Source organism: Chiloscyllium punctatum, chromosome 42 (genome assembly GCF_047496795.1).
Source record: "Chiloscyllium punctatum isolate Juve2018m chromosome 42, sChiPun1.3, whole genome shotgun sequence".
Classification (NCBI taxonomy): domain Eukaryota; kingdom Metazoa; phylum Chordata; class Chondrichthyes; order Orectolobiformes; family Hemiscylliidae; genus Chiloscyllium; species Chiloscyllium punctatum.
Window position 1 is genome coordinate 11531246 of NC_092780.1, and position 14174 is coordinate 11545419.

General features: G+C 38.4%; 2 protein-coding genes across 2 annotated transcripts in view; one reads left to right on the top strand and one right to left on the bottom strand.

The window, feature by feature from the left end:
• Positions 1-5482, top strand: part of LOC140465729 (leucine-rich repeat-containing protein 46-like) — a 47400-nt gene extending 41918 nt beyond the window's left edge. The window contains exon 9 of the mRNA XM_072561393.1: positions 5381-5482. Coding sequence (XP_072417494.1) covers positions 5381-5467 — 87 coding nt within the window. The 3' untranslated portion in view covers positions 5468-5482. The remainder of the gene's footprint in view (positions 1-5380) is intronic.
• Positions 106-14174, bottom strand: part of wipf2b (WAS/WASL interacting protein family, member 2b) — a 43708-nt gene continuing 29639 nt past the window's right edge. The window contains exons 6-8 of the mRNA XM_072561390.1: positions 7885-8091; positions 5547-5648; positions 106-3785 (exon numbers count right to left, since the gene is read on the bottom strand). Coding sequence (XP_072417491.1) covers positions 3745-3785; positions 5547-5648; positions 7885-8091 — 350 coding nt within the window. The 3' untranslated portion in view covers positions 106-3744. The remainder of the gene's footprint in view (positions 3786-5546; positions 5649-7884; positions 8092-14174) is intronic.

Sequence of the window (14174 nt, forward strand, 5' to 3'; positions counted from 1 at the left end):
ATGCAGTTTCCTATAAAACACACAAATAATCTTACATTGAAAATGAACCAAGAAATAGAATAGTAACAACGGAGTCAACAGCAAATCACACTTCAACACTCAAAATAAGAAAAATTAAAGTGATTATTTTTATTTCAATTTTCTTGATAATTAACAGAGAACCAAGTCCAGCTGGCCTGCATGATACAGCAATTAACAAGGGAATTTAATGCTTCAGTTATTGCAATCTCCATATGAGTCCTTTTTTAAATCTTCTGTGTATTTCAATCCCACAGAAGAGCTGCTGTACCATTTAAAGAAATGTGATTACAAAGTTTTGTTTTCATAATCAAGAATTGCATAGCAGGGGAAACTACAGCACACTCCATATCCATAGTCAGAGACTACCCCAAACCCTGCACAGATCAACCATAGGAGGGGGACAAGAAAACTATTAGATTACCATAAAATGAAAGATAAATCAAGACAATAAATTAATCCAGCTAAACAGAACTTTAATAATAATGAGGTTAATTTGTTTAAAAATAATATTTCGAACGCAGAGTACCCACCATGTTAACAGAAAAGCTACTGGAGGGGGAGAAAAGAAACTCACCGTTGGTGGCTTCAGATGACACAGAAATGGTAATATTCACAGGACTCAAAACAGGCAACATCTGATGGAAGGAAAAGTCCTCCTGTCCTATTTGGGTGTGCTTGCGCACACACACATAAAAGAGCAAATCAAAGCAACACAGAAACACCGGTGCATTCTGTAAGGCACAATGTTTGTGGCATTTGCAAAATGAGAAGAAAACAAAACAAAAAAAAAATACTGGACCTGTACTGGACTGGTATATTACATACACCATGCATTAGGGAGCTGGTGCTATGTATACCAATAATAAAGCTGGCATTATATGTAGAGGGTACTGGCATGATTATTAGACATACCAGCACTGGTATTACTGTATGTGTCAGTACCAGTGCCAATAATTGCACATTTCAAACCTGTACTACAAATCCCAGATTTCAGTCTTGTATTGAAGACGACTGATAAAGTCTCTACGGCACTTGCAGTAAATGCTGCAAATGCAATTTATTTTAAAACCCACAAATTCTGCTCATCACCTGTCAGTCTGCTGTTTGCCCAGTTCATTCACTGTTTGCTTTTTCCTTTCTTGGTGTGTGCTGGATGATTAAGGATACAAATTCCAGATTTTCAACAAGAAACAAAGACGTCACCAGTACTGGACCAGACTATTCTGTGGAATGGTCACTAGAGTTATTGGTTCAAATGATTATTATACAAAGTTCTTCATGTTCACTGACTACACTATTGAAACCGCAGCCAGAAGCGAATGCAAACACACTGGGTCCATTGATACCTGGACAAAGCATGGTGGGCCAGTTCTGCAGTATTTGAATTGCATGCACTTGTGTACAGTATAGAAAACCATCCCATTGTCACGCTTAAGAAATGTAGGATAAACTTGAGCATATTTGCAAGTACATTTTCTACTTTACAAACCAGCGAGTCAAAATCCTATATAATCGTTCCATGCATGATGAAACACATTTTAGTGTTACTTTTACAGTACCTGTCAATGATGTTTCACAAATGTAAAATTGAAAATGTGGTAATACAAGTGTTTTTCTGAACCATGGTACTGATCTGCACACAGTCCATAAGGGTAGCTGATGCCACTCAGGAGATCATGTAGCAGAGGGCTTTTCTGTGTTCCACAGGCATATTTCAAGTTTTCAAAAAAAAAATGGCAGCCAGACTCTTGCTTTGTAGCATCTTCGACAGGGCGAATCAAATATCGCTCTCAGTAACTGCATTGCTAGGGATATTAATTCATGAGAGTAAGTGCGATCCACTTATACCTGCAGTAGCACTCATGAGAATGCTCTTTCCTATACCAACCAAATGAACCAATGCAGAGTGCTTTGTCTTGTTAAGGTAGGTGCATTCAAACAACATTTACATGAAAGTTAACACATTAAAAAAATACACAAAGATACCTTTTAGGCTGTGCCAACTAACTGTTCCAGCAAACAAGTCATCCTGCTTTACAGTGATTGAATGAATCAAATTCCATGGCGAGTTTCCAGGATCTCCACCAGTATTCCAGGGACAACCACCCACCTTTTACTCAAGGAAGCGGTAAACTCGCAGCCTTGTATGAAGGTCAGGCACACAATTAAACATAATCCATTTCAGAATTCTGTCTTAATACAGCAATCACATCAGTGTTTTGCAGGATCTACACAATAATCAAGTGAGAATAAAATACTGGGCCGTACCCATAATGATTGGCTCAAAAAAAAACTGATTGATTAATAAAATATTAAAAACCAACAGCAAACAAATCTATTAGCTGATCATGAATTGATTTACTGATGTATACTCCGTTCCCCTTCCTTTATATAACTATAATTCTGTCAAAAAACGTCTAATGGAAGGCTGCCAACAGTTCCATAGATTGTTCAGCATTTTTCACATTCTCACATCCCAAGATCTTAATGCAAACCCCACTTCCTAACAATGCAGAGACAGAGAGAGACAGAAAGTAAAAAAAAAAGATGGAAGAATGTTTACCTATGGAAGAAATTACTGTTGTTCCTATAAAGAGAGATTTAGACTCGCTGGTACTGTAGCACCGCACATGATGCCTGTTGAACAGTGTACAGGGCTCCCAAGAATAGTATGAAAGTACCACATTACAGACAAACACACAAAAAAAAACACCAAATTCAAAGTGCTTTGGCCTGAAGTTACAGCTTTAAAAAAAATGCACAGTGCATTTCACATCGCTCGTACCTAGCACGTACCAGGAGACATCACCCCAACTTGGTGAATGCCAAGCTGATAAACTCTCATACCCAATGCGTGCCAAGAAGAGACTTTATTTGTGCCTGGTAAATGACACATTCAGTCAGCATCCCTCAACATGAGCTCTGCTGCTCCAGATTAAATAAAAGACGAAACCTCTGCTATGGATAGGATAAGCAATCAAAACAAGTCAGTCCTTTATCTGAGATGTCTTCCATCAAGCCCACCATTACCTAATTCACAAGCTCTGTACAATTACAAATAAAGAATTATAACAATGATTACTATATCTCCTGTACTTGAGTAAATACATTATAATAAACCTGGTACCAACAACATGACAATGTATAAGGCAAGGACCAGCTAGATATTGGAATAAAAATTCAAAACAATAAATGTAGTGTGGGAATTTTAGTCTTACCAACTAGTCCATGTGTACCCAATAGTGTTCCATAACTGTACCAATCTACCAGAGGTCCAAGGATATTTTCAAATCAGCATCCATTTCACAAAAAATTATTTTAACCACTTAGTACAGACTGAAGCAAGACCCACATTATTCCATATATTCCAATTCATTTGTAGTGAAATTTGGGCATGCATTCTTGGAACTCTGGTAGCTGTAAACATCTTACAAACCCTCAACTTCAAAAAAAAAGACATTGCAGTCAACTTTCCATCAGCTCAGCCCAATTGCAGTGACATTTCCTGGAGCTGAAAGATGTGAAGGTCAAAGATTGTGCAATCTGAAGCACAGAAATCTCAGATTAGGATGCATGCTCTAAGCAGATCTGACGAGGTTTTGTCTCAACGTAGTGAAGTGGTTAAGGATCTTGAGCTGTACACCAGGAAAAAGGAAGGAAGGGAAAGCATCAGTCTTCCACAACAGGGAAGGCAGGGAATAGCCAAACCCACACAGTCACAGATCACCTTGCAACAGGTGGAAGAGGTGGTGCCCCTCGAACAACTGGAAGAAATGAAGAATAAAAAAATGCATCAGCAAACAGTAAAGCGTTGGGCAGGATTAATTAGATTAGACAAGCCTTATGACGATGATCTGCAGCATTTAATTGAATTATGGACCAGATATACAGCTTATTACAACATTCCCCTCCTTCCTCCTGAAGAATTGGCCCACAATGGAGAATTATTCCATCCCTGTGGTGCTTTATCTGACTAGAAACTCATCTGTAAGGCACGAATGAGAGGATAGGCAGGTTTCTTGGCCAATAATAATCAAGCCTGTCTTAAAAAGCACAATTCAACTGGGTAGACGGTGCATTTGAGAATGAACAAGACAAGGTTAGAATAGACACTAAAGAGAGGAATTAAACGGGTATTTCCAATACCTATGGACTTAAGTACTTCCGTTCCCTGTAGCTCTGTAGGAATTTATTTCAATAAATTTCCTGAACATTGCCATTCGTCAGTAGCCATTTAAGAAACTCTAGCTTCCCCATGCTCTGTGCAAAGTCAACTTCTAAGAGGGGGACTGAAATTGGTACTAAATGCCTGAATATGTAAATGAAAACCCTGTTTATGTGGTCGCCAGGGATGTTAATAACATGAATCCAATGATTTAAACGGACATATTCACAGTTGATTCAAATACTTTTGTAACTCCTCCATTTCTAGCTCCAAACTGCCATAAATGTTAAATGTACTCCCTAAACATACAGATAAAATTTTAAGACACCAGATTGAATACTTTCATTTGCCTTGCTTTGCTATAAAATTTAGTATGTGCAGTTAGTCTTTAGAAGTTGGTCTCTTGGGTTACTGTCACCATTTTCAGTCAATTTATTTTTGTTTACTTAATACAGTTGATGAGACTGCAGTCAAATTTCTAGCCACCCCTTGCTGCCTTACAAAGATGGCAGTAGGCCTTCTTCACCGAGCAGCACTGGTCTGTAATCGTCTAAGATGATAACTGATAGGAATTCACATCAGGATTGCTGAATCATCATCCAAAGACATTTTGACTCCTGGTCCTTTGTGTTATATATGTAATTTTCAATACCAGAAATGGTGTAGACATTACTCCAGAAGGTACTGATTGTTTGCTTTTGTACTATTTGTGTTGTTCAAAATTAAAAACATTGTTTCTCTAAATATAGACGCATAAAGTCAGGCATGAAGATGGGATCAAGTCCAATATATTCCATAATGGAATTAATTATGTCTGAACACGATACAAGGGCCACATAAACTTCATTCCTTTCATTTCTTCTCTCACATGGATACTTGCAATTTATATCAGTGCATCAAATACTTAGACACTAAATTTAATCACACTGAAAAATTATGTTATCATGAAGCAAGCTCATACCATGGAACAGACAAACCAGATGTGATTGAGGGGAGCCAGATAAAGCAAGAAATAAAGGCTTTGATGAATGATGAAATGGGAATATGACGATGCTCACTCGATAATCTCAAACATAAACCTGTTGGGCTGAATTGCCTGTCATAGCACTGTAAACCACTTAAAGTAACTAAGTAACCCAATGTATTATTAGTTGCACACTCATAAAAATATTTTTCTCGGATTGATACCTACAGGACCCAAGTCTCAAGAATGAAAATGAAGACAATTCCCTTCAAATAAACCTGTTTTATATGAGCAGAGATGTCATGTTTAACAAATGATTCATCAGTGAGTGTGCTGAACACTCAATTAAAACTGGAATTCTTGCACATAAACAAACAGTTAACAGGAGGAACTCACCTCTATTCAGCTTACTTGGGTATGTTTTTTGGAAATGTCGATATTCCTCCGGTGCCGGGAAGTCTTCCATTGGATGAAATGAATATTTTGATTCAAAGTCATCTAGGAGAGAGAGAAAATTTTTAAAATAGAGTTTTTAACATTCAAATAGTAAATGCAAATTAGGAGTATTCTGGATGAATGAAGGCAATGAGCTGATCAGAAAACTCTGCCACTCTAGTGAATGAACATCACCATGTCAGCTCCAATGGGTTACAATGGGAATCTACAAGTTGACAATAACTGAACAAACTGATGAAGGTCTTATGCCCGAAGTGTTGATTAGCCTGCTCCTCGGATGCTGCCTGACCTGCTGTGCTTTTCCAGTGCCACACGTTTCGATTCTGATAGCCAACATTTGCAGTCCTCACTTTCTCCTAATAACTGACTGAAACTCTATTATTCTCTCAACTTGATTATAAGATGTTGCTAAAAGCACAAAACTAGCGAGAGCAGAACATGCGCAGACCATGAGCATACCTACAGTTTCTAAGCTACCAATAACCCTCAAAACATTTACCTCCGTGTCAGAAAACAAATACGTTCTGGAAATGTGTTTCTTTGGAGTCCAAGGTTTAGACTGGTCTAATCCAAAACTGAATAGATGACAGCTTTCAGAGTTGTACAGCATAGAAAACAGACCCTTCAGCCCACCCTGTCTATGCTAACCAAGAAACTGCAATCTACACTAATCCCATATACCTGGCATTTTAAGTACTCATCCAGATATTTCTTAAATGTTACAAGAGTATCTGCCTCCACCACACATTCTGGCAGCATGTTCCATATTTCTTCCACCCTTTGGGTGAAAGAATTCTTCCTCAGATCTCCTCTAAATCACATACTCCTCAGCTTAAATCTATGCCCTCTGGTCATAGACATAGATTACATTAAAACCTCCAAGTTAAAATGTCATTAGTGAAAGCAGCTTCACCATTTTAATCAGTTCCCACATACATGAGCCATAATACTAGCTTGAAATGCGAACATCTAAAAAAAGCATAGGCTTGTGTCTGGACTTTCCACATGCAAGATACGATTGGCACAGTGTTATGGTGCCTACAGGCTTGTGTCTGTGTTGACCATATGGCTAGTTATTAATGTCAGCTGCCTATGTCATGATGCCAGTTATAGAAAAGATGGCAGCAGGGCATAGCCATGTTTCAGAAGAGTAAGAGCAGCCTCTCAAAGAGCAATTCACTATGGCTGGCTCTCTCATATCTCCCAAGTTTGGAAAAAAAAGCACTGAGTGAGACCTATTAGAGTCATAGAGGCTTTATGGCATGGTAACAGGCCCATCGGCGCAACTTGCCCATGCCACCCAGTTTTCACAATAAAACTAATCCCATTTGCATGTGTTTGGTTCATACCTATCCCACTCATATCTTCTTTCCCTTTTTTGCCAGACAATTTCACACAGTAAAGGAGACTCCAATAAGGTGAAAGAATAGAGCTTAAACAAAAATAAATCTACTGATTTTCTTTCCTTCCTTCCATTATTACAAATAATTTCATTGTTTTCTTTTCCTGGAGAAAATAAATTAGCTGAAACTCCCTGTTCTGATCATTAATTCAATGGCACTGAAAACGTGTGAATGGATATTAGGTCAAAGGCTCACCTCGTGATGCTTACTCCGTAGACTAACTAGTTGGCAGTTATAGCGTAGGATTACACATGGAAGACTGTGTGTGTGTGTGTGCGCGCGCGCGGGTTGAAGACGACAAGTCACCAGCACCTTCTGAAGTGCAATTAGAGGTGGGCATTAAATGTTGGCCAGGTCAGTGATGCATACATCCCATGGGCAAAGTAAAAAGGATCTGAGTATGGAGGAGCAAATTGGCAAAATAAAAACCCAAAATATATGTAATACTGCTATTAGGAAAATGCTTCAGTCTACTTGTGTGAATGTGACAAGAGTTACAAGTTTCAGTTTGCTTGATAACAATTTTATCCTGATTGTACGTGGCTTTTGTATTAGAAACTGTCTGCACGCATTAATTCACTAATGGGAAGACTGATATAGCCAGAATAAATATTACAAGGAAGGTCAGAGGGAGACAGGAATTTCTGCTACAAAAACATTCCAGAATATCTGCATAAATAAAAGGAAAGAATTTAATTTTGTGCCAATTTTCCCAAGTGGTGGGAAATACAGAAAAAAGTAATAAACATCTTGAATTTATCTTCTGAAAGTATCTCGCCAAGAATTTACAGTCACCGAAAATCCCATCAGAAAGTGAATGACTGAACAGATTTAAAACCCATCATAAATTTGACATTTATTTTCTCTTCTTTTACCTGTATGTGGTTTGGAAGATGGTCCAACAGGATCCCTATGTCCATTTCTTATAGGTGGAGGTGGAGGAGGGGGTGCAGGTGTTCGCATTGGAGGTGGTGGTGGGGGTTTCCCTCGATTTGGAGGATCTGAAGGTGTCCTGTATGGTGGTGGAGGGGGAGGGACCTCGCGAGCTCCATTCCGTGTTCCTGGGGGAGGTGGTGGGGGAGCTGCACACAGGAAAAAAGTGCTTAACAAGTTATATCAAGTGGCACATGAGAAAATACATTTCTAGTTAAACACAAACAGCTTTTCAGAGTTACCTAAAAGTGCACAGATACAAAAAGAAGCAAATCCTTCAAGATTTTATGGTTATCGCTGTAGACAAGAGAATTTTTCCAAAAATGAACTTAGTGCGATCCAAACTACACTTTCATAATCAATACCAGTCAAATAATCATTTAGTGCTCTCATCCTATTTCTATTTGGTTTCTATGCAGTCTCTTCTGTAGTAGCCAACATTTGCAGACACAAGCTATTTTCAAAAAGAGCAGATATCCATAATGTCTCAGACACCAATTATATTGCATTCTACAACTAATACCATTTTCAACAAGTTGTTCTGATTAATGTAACCATTTAGGGAAAGTGACAGGACTTGTGATAACTCAGATTTATTACAGCTAGACACGGCAAGAAAAGAAAGTGTAAGAATATGGCAACATGCATGGAATTAGCCTGCCTATTTAAGACTCTCTTTAAAAAGAAATTGGGACCCAAAGGGCAAAAGAACATCTAAGAATTTATTAAGTCAAACACAGTTGAAAAGTTCTTGATGAGCTTGCATTCCAAACAATCATAGACAGCATCTTATTCATCAGCTTTTACTCAACGAATAGCATGAAACTAAGAAGGTAAAAACAATGACTGCAGATGCTGGAAACCAGGTTCTGGATTAGTGGTGCTGGAAGAGCACAGCAGTTCAGGCAGCATCCAAGTAGCTTCGAAATTGACGTTTCGGGCAAAAGCCCTTCATCAGGAATAAAGGCAGTGAGCCTGAAGCGTGGAGAGAGCTCAGGGGAACAGAGGGAACTCAAGGTGCTTGACCGCAAACCCCTGATGGTAGCAGGACAGATTAATAAGCTAGTTAAAGTGGCATACGGGACACTTGCTTTTATCATTTGAGGCACAGATTATAAGAGCAAGGAAGTTACGCTGGACCTCTGGTTAGACCACAAATAGAGTAATGTGTGTATTTCTGGTCACCACTTATAGGAAGGATGCAACTGCACTGGAGGGGGTGAGAGGAGATTTACCAGGATACTGTCTGGAGTGGAGCACTTTAGCTATGTTGAGAGGCTAGATAAGCTTGGTTTGTATTCTTTGGAACAGGGAAGGTTGAGGGGGTACCTGATAAAACTGTATAAGATAATGAGGGGCATGGACATTGTGGATAGAAAGCAGCTGATCCCTTAGATGAAGGATCAAGAACAAGAGGCACACTTTTTAAAGTGATAGGCAGGAAGTTTAGAGGGAATTTGAGCAAAATCCTTTCATCCAAAAGATGGTGTAGGTGTGGAATGTACTGCCTGGGAGGATAGTTCAAGCGGGAACCTCACAACCTTTAAAAAAATACTTGGACAAACACCTGAGGTGTCATAACATTCAAACTTATGGGCCTGTGTAGGAAAATGGGATGAGTGCAAGTAGTGGTGTATTCTTGGTGGCACAGATTCGATGAGCCGAAGGTCCTGTTTTGTACTTTATCGATCTATGATTTATATAATTAAGGGAGGATACATTTTGGAACTAGCTACAAGAGATTGGCATCAAAATTGACAGTGCAAGTAAAACTAAGAAAAGCAATATTTATGATAAACTTGGAGATTGTTAGGATAAATAGCCTTTTGCTACCAAATACATTTGCATATTTTTGCATATGGAAACACAATATTCAAGCTCTTCTGTTTAAAGTTATGAAATTTTCAGAACAATCCAAGTATCATGCTGGCTATGAAAGGGGCACCACATTATAAGGGAAAGAAGAGCAGATAAGAAGGGCACTGTTGAAAGATTAAACACAAGCTGATGTCTAGAGTTTCTCGGATTAAAATCCTCCAGCACTGCAGCTATATGCTTTGTTTCTGTATTCCTATACACATTACAGTCAAGTAAATTTGACAAAAATACCTGTAGTGTTAACAAATCTGGGCTGGATTTGCCCATTGAATCATCACTGATCTGAGGATCGGAATGAGTCAGCAATAAACCTTTGTGAATGATAAATTATCAAGACATTCTTCACTTTGATTACACCTATACCCAATTCTCCTGTACGTGCCAAATCCTTGGTAGATCAACCCAAAAAAATTAAAATCCAAGTTTCAGTCTCACCTCAGAACAACAGTAAGGGAAGACTGGTCAGATTTCCTGTACCTGCTTGGTGGATGTGGGAGCGAACAGATTTACCTGAAAACAGGATCAGGCTGGGCTGTCATCTTACCTGGTTTCCCACAACTTGCTGAATAATAATAAAAGCAATTCGATAGCACCTTTAACATAATAAAACAATTCAAAGTGTGTCACAGGAGTGTAATAAAATAAGCCTCCAACACAGCCAAAGTTACTTCAATCTCAAACCATATCACTGTTAATATGTTCGCAGTACATGGAACCAATATCTGTGATTTAAGATTGAAAATTCTATGGCCCACTCGACCTGGATTCTGCAATATACTAGTTGATCTGAACATATTTATGCAGTCAAAAATTTATTGCATATATTTTAAATTTGTAAAGGGCCATAATGACAAACATTATCTCAATTTGAATTACAAACTAGTATGCATTTCAGAATTAGATGCAGGAAAATATAGTTCATATGGAAATCTAAAGAAATGGAACAGTGTATGACACAGAGGAATTATTATATAATCTGCACAATGCAATAAGAGGCCATTCAGCCTATTGAGCCTGCACTGACACATCCCCCACCCCCTCCCAAGACCATCTCACCCAGACACTTTCCCCATAAACACGCATTTTCTATGGCCAATCCACCTAACCGGCACACCTTTGGACAGTGGGAGGAAACCAAAGCACCCAACAGAAATCTGAGCAGACACAAGAAATACACGCAAACTTCACACAAACAGTAGTTGGAGGTGAACCCAGGTCCCTGGCACTGAGAGGTACTGTTCCTGCCCTATATAGAATAGATATTTCTCTTTCTTTTCTAAAGCTACCATAAGATTTGCATTAAACAGTGAATTTGCTGGCATTACGTGTAATATCCTGTCTAAAAGTCTTTTTCAAAAACAAAAGACTGCAAGTAAAAGTATGATTACAAGCAAACAGGATCAATTCTTGTTTCAAACCTTTGATGTGCAACCAAAGAAATCAGTGGCTTTTTGTTATAGCATAGGTAGAGCTTGAGAAATTGAGAGGATAAAAACAGTTGCCCATTAATTTTCATTACTCAGCTGGGTTTCTATACAGAAAACATAATAACTAGAAGGAGTAGCCCTTTGAGCCTGCTCCATTTAATACGATCATGGCTGATCTCATCTCAGCCTCAACTTCACTTTCCTGCCGCTCTCCATAACCCTTCAACCTATTACTAATTTAAAACTCGTCTATTACATCCTCAGATTTACTCAATGTATCCACCACACTCAGACATAATTTCTCATCGGTTTTGAATCTTCTACCCCTATCACATTCCAGATTGTTCCACGAGGAAACATCATCGCTACATTTTTGTCAATCCTATTTAGCACCTTACATACCTCAATTAGATCTCTTCTCATTCTTATAAACTATAGCCTAAACTGCTCAATCTCTCTTCAGAGAATAAACTCATCTCTGGAATCAATTGAGTGAACTTCTTCTGAATTGCCTCCAATGCAATACATCTGTCCTCAGACCTGGGGACCAAAATTGTTTGCAATAAACCATGTGTGACTCAGTAGTGCCTTTTACAGTTGCAGCAACACTTCCTATTCCTATACTTAATTGAAGGGCTTCAGCTCTGGGTTTATAATGTAAAGCCCTGAACCCTCAGAGGTCAGCAGGACAAGCGATTTATCCAGATCTATGCACAAATTGTAAATGTCCTTCTACTTTGTCTTTCAACAAATTACACCAGATGATTGTCGTTTATTCTTTAAAAACTTTGACTTACAGTCTGGACAGAATGATCTCTCACGAACCACGTTTCTTTTCCAAAACCTTTCAGTGACTTCATAATTTGATGTGACAGTTACTACAGTATTATTCAATTAATCGAGTAATTAATGCTTAGTATTTTAAATGTTTTTGAATAACATGAGTGCATCCTGATTGGCAGACTGCAGCTGGTGGTGTTCCTCAAGGATTTGCAGACTTGCAAAATGCAAATTTATGAATTACATCAAGAAATTCTTCAAAGAATGATCAAATACGTGGTGGATTCCAGGTGGAGTAGTGGAAGCAACAACCTTGGAATAACTTGAAAATCAATTAAATACCGAAAATTCATTCAGAATCTGCTATATGGACTCAAACATTCCAAAAACATCTTGTCACAAAAGCTTTGCCTCAGCCCAGTCTGCTCAACTTACCATGAAAACTTTCACTCCGGGTCAAAAGACGTCCAAAACACTAAAATGAAGTTGCACTAGTAAAACATTCAGGAAACACTGGAGCAGAGAAATGATATCCACCCAAGTTTGTAGATGGAATTAAGTTAGAAATCCAGCAAAAAAAAACAAAGAACTGTAGATGCTGGATATCCCAGCTAATTGTTTCAAAGGAGGCAAGAAGAATGGACTTGGGGCAGATTACGAATGGGCAAAACTGCAACAGGTGAAGCACCAAAATCAAGGAGGGCCGACTGGAATTTTTTTAATGTCAAAGAACTGTGAATTGAGAATGAGAAGAGAGATTTAGATGTCCAAGCCCTCACTAAAAGCTGCACAAATAGAAAGTAATCTAAAAAGACAATGACATGATAAATACAGAAAAGAAAAAACATTTTCGAAATATTATTATTGGTGCAAGGCAGTCAGCACTTTGAACCTGTTTTCTCATTCAAATAGATCATTGCAGGTGTTTATCTCAACCTTACTTCCTGACATTTCTCCATGTAGCTTAACATCCTTGCTGAAAAATATCCAATTCAATCTTAAGTACAGCAAGTGTAAACTTTTGAGAAAGGTAGTTATAGTTATCCATTGCCGTGTATGAAAGATTAATAGCAATTTCACTCCCAAATGATCTATTTCTAATTTTAAGATTATGGCCTTATCTATACTGTCCCAGTTCGGCAAGAAGCTTCCTGTACCTAACCTATCAAATCCCTTTAACACATTGCACATACTGCCCTCATTTGAACTCAGCCTTTCAGAATGACTACCCTTCCCATCACCACAGGATACAGCAGTTTTGTAAATGACTCCAGAAGTTTTGCATCTAATGTACTCCATGCAGGCCCATCCACATGTTTAAAACACTGTGTGCAAGAAAGAGCTCTTGATGCCAGTCATAAATATCACAGACTCAGAGTAGTCTAATATTGAAACAGGTTACGTGGTGCATTCAGCTCTATGCTGATGCTGCTTTGTGGATGAAATCCTGAGTCAAAGCTATTCTCACTTGCTCTCCATATATGCGCAATGGCTAAATTGTCTCAGTAAAGACATTTATTTCAGTTTTCCTTTTCAATCTTTGATTTTAAATGCGTGAACTCTTGCTGTTGTCTCACCAACCAGTGGAAACACTTGAATACTATTTACCTTTGAATTCTTCATAATCTTGAATACCTCCAATTACACCCACCTCTCAACTATAATGAAGAAAAAGCCATCAACTTCCTCAATCTTTCTCTGTGACTAATCACTCAGCCATGAATCAACACTGCAATTTCTCCATTCCTTCCTGTAAAATGGCGTCCAAAACTCTCACCATGACCAAAGTTAGCAGAAACTTGGTGTCACACTTACAAGGATCATTACACCAAAACAAAAACACAAACACTTTCTTAAAACATCTTCGAGTCGATTATGATGAACAGAATCAATAATGTTTTTTACTTTTGCAAGGGAATTCCAATGATGTAGTCATTAAAAACATGCTGCCATGTTACGTATTATACTTGGACTTAAACCAAAGCATATTGTAACAGCTTCCCACAATGAGCCATCAGGAGCAACATTCTGATGCACAGCAAGCTGCCATATGCCATCAATAAAAATAACACATTTCCTGACGTGACTGGCAACAAATTTAATTGCTTGTTTCTTGCAGCCACACATATCACCTGTGGTTTAAAAAT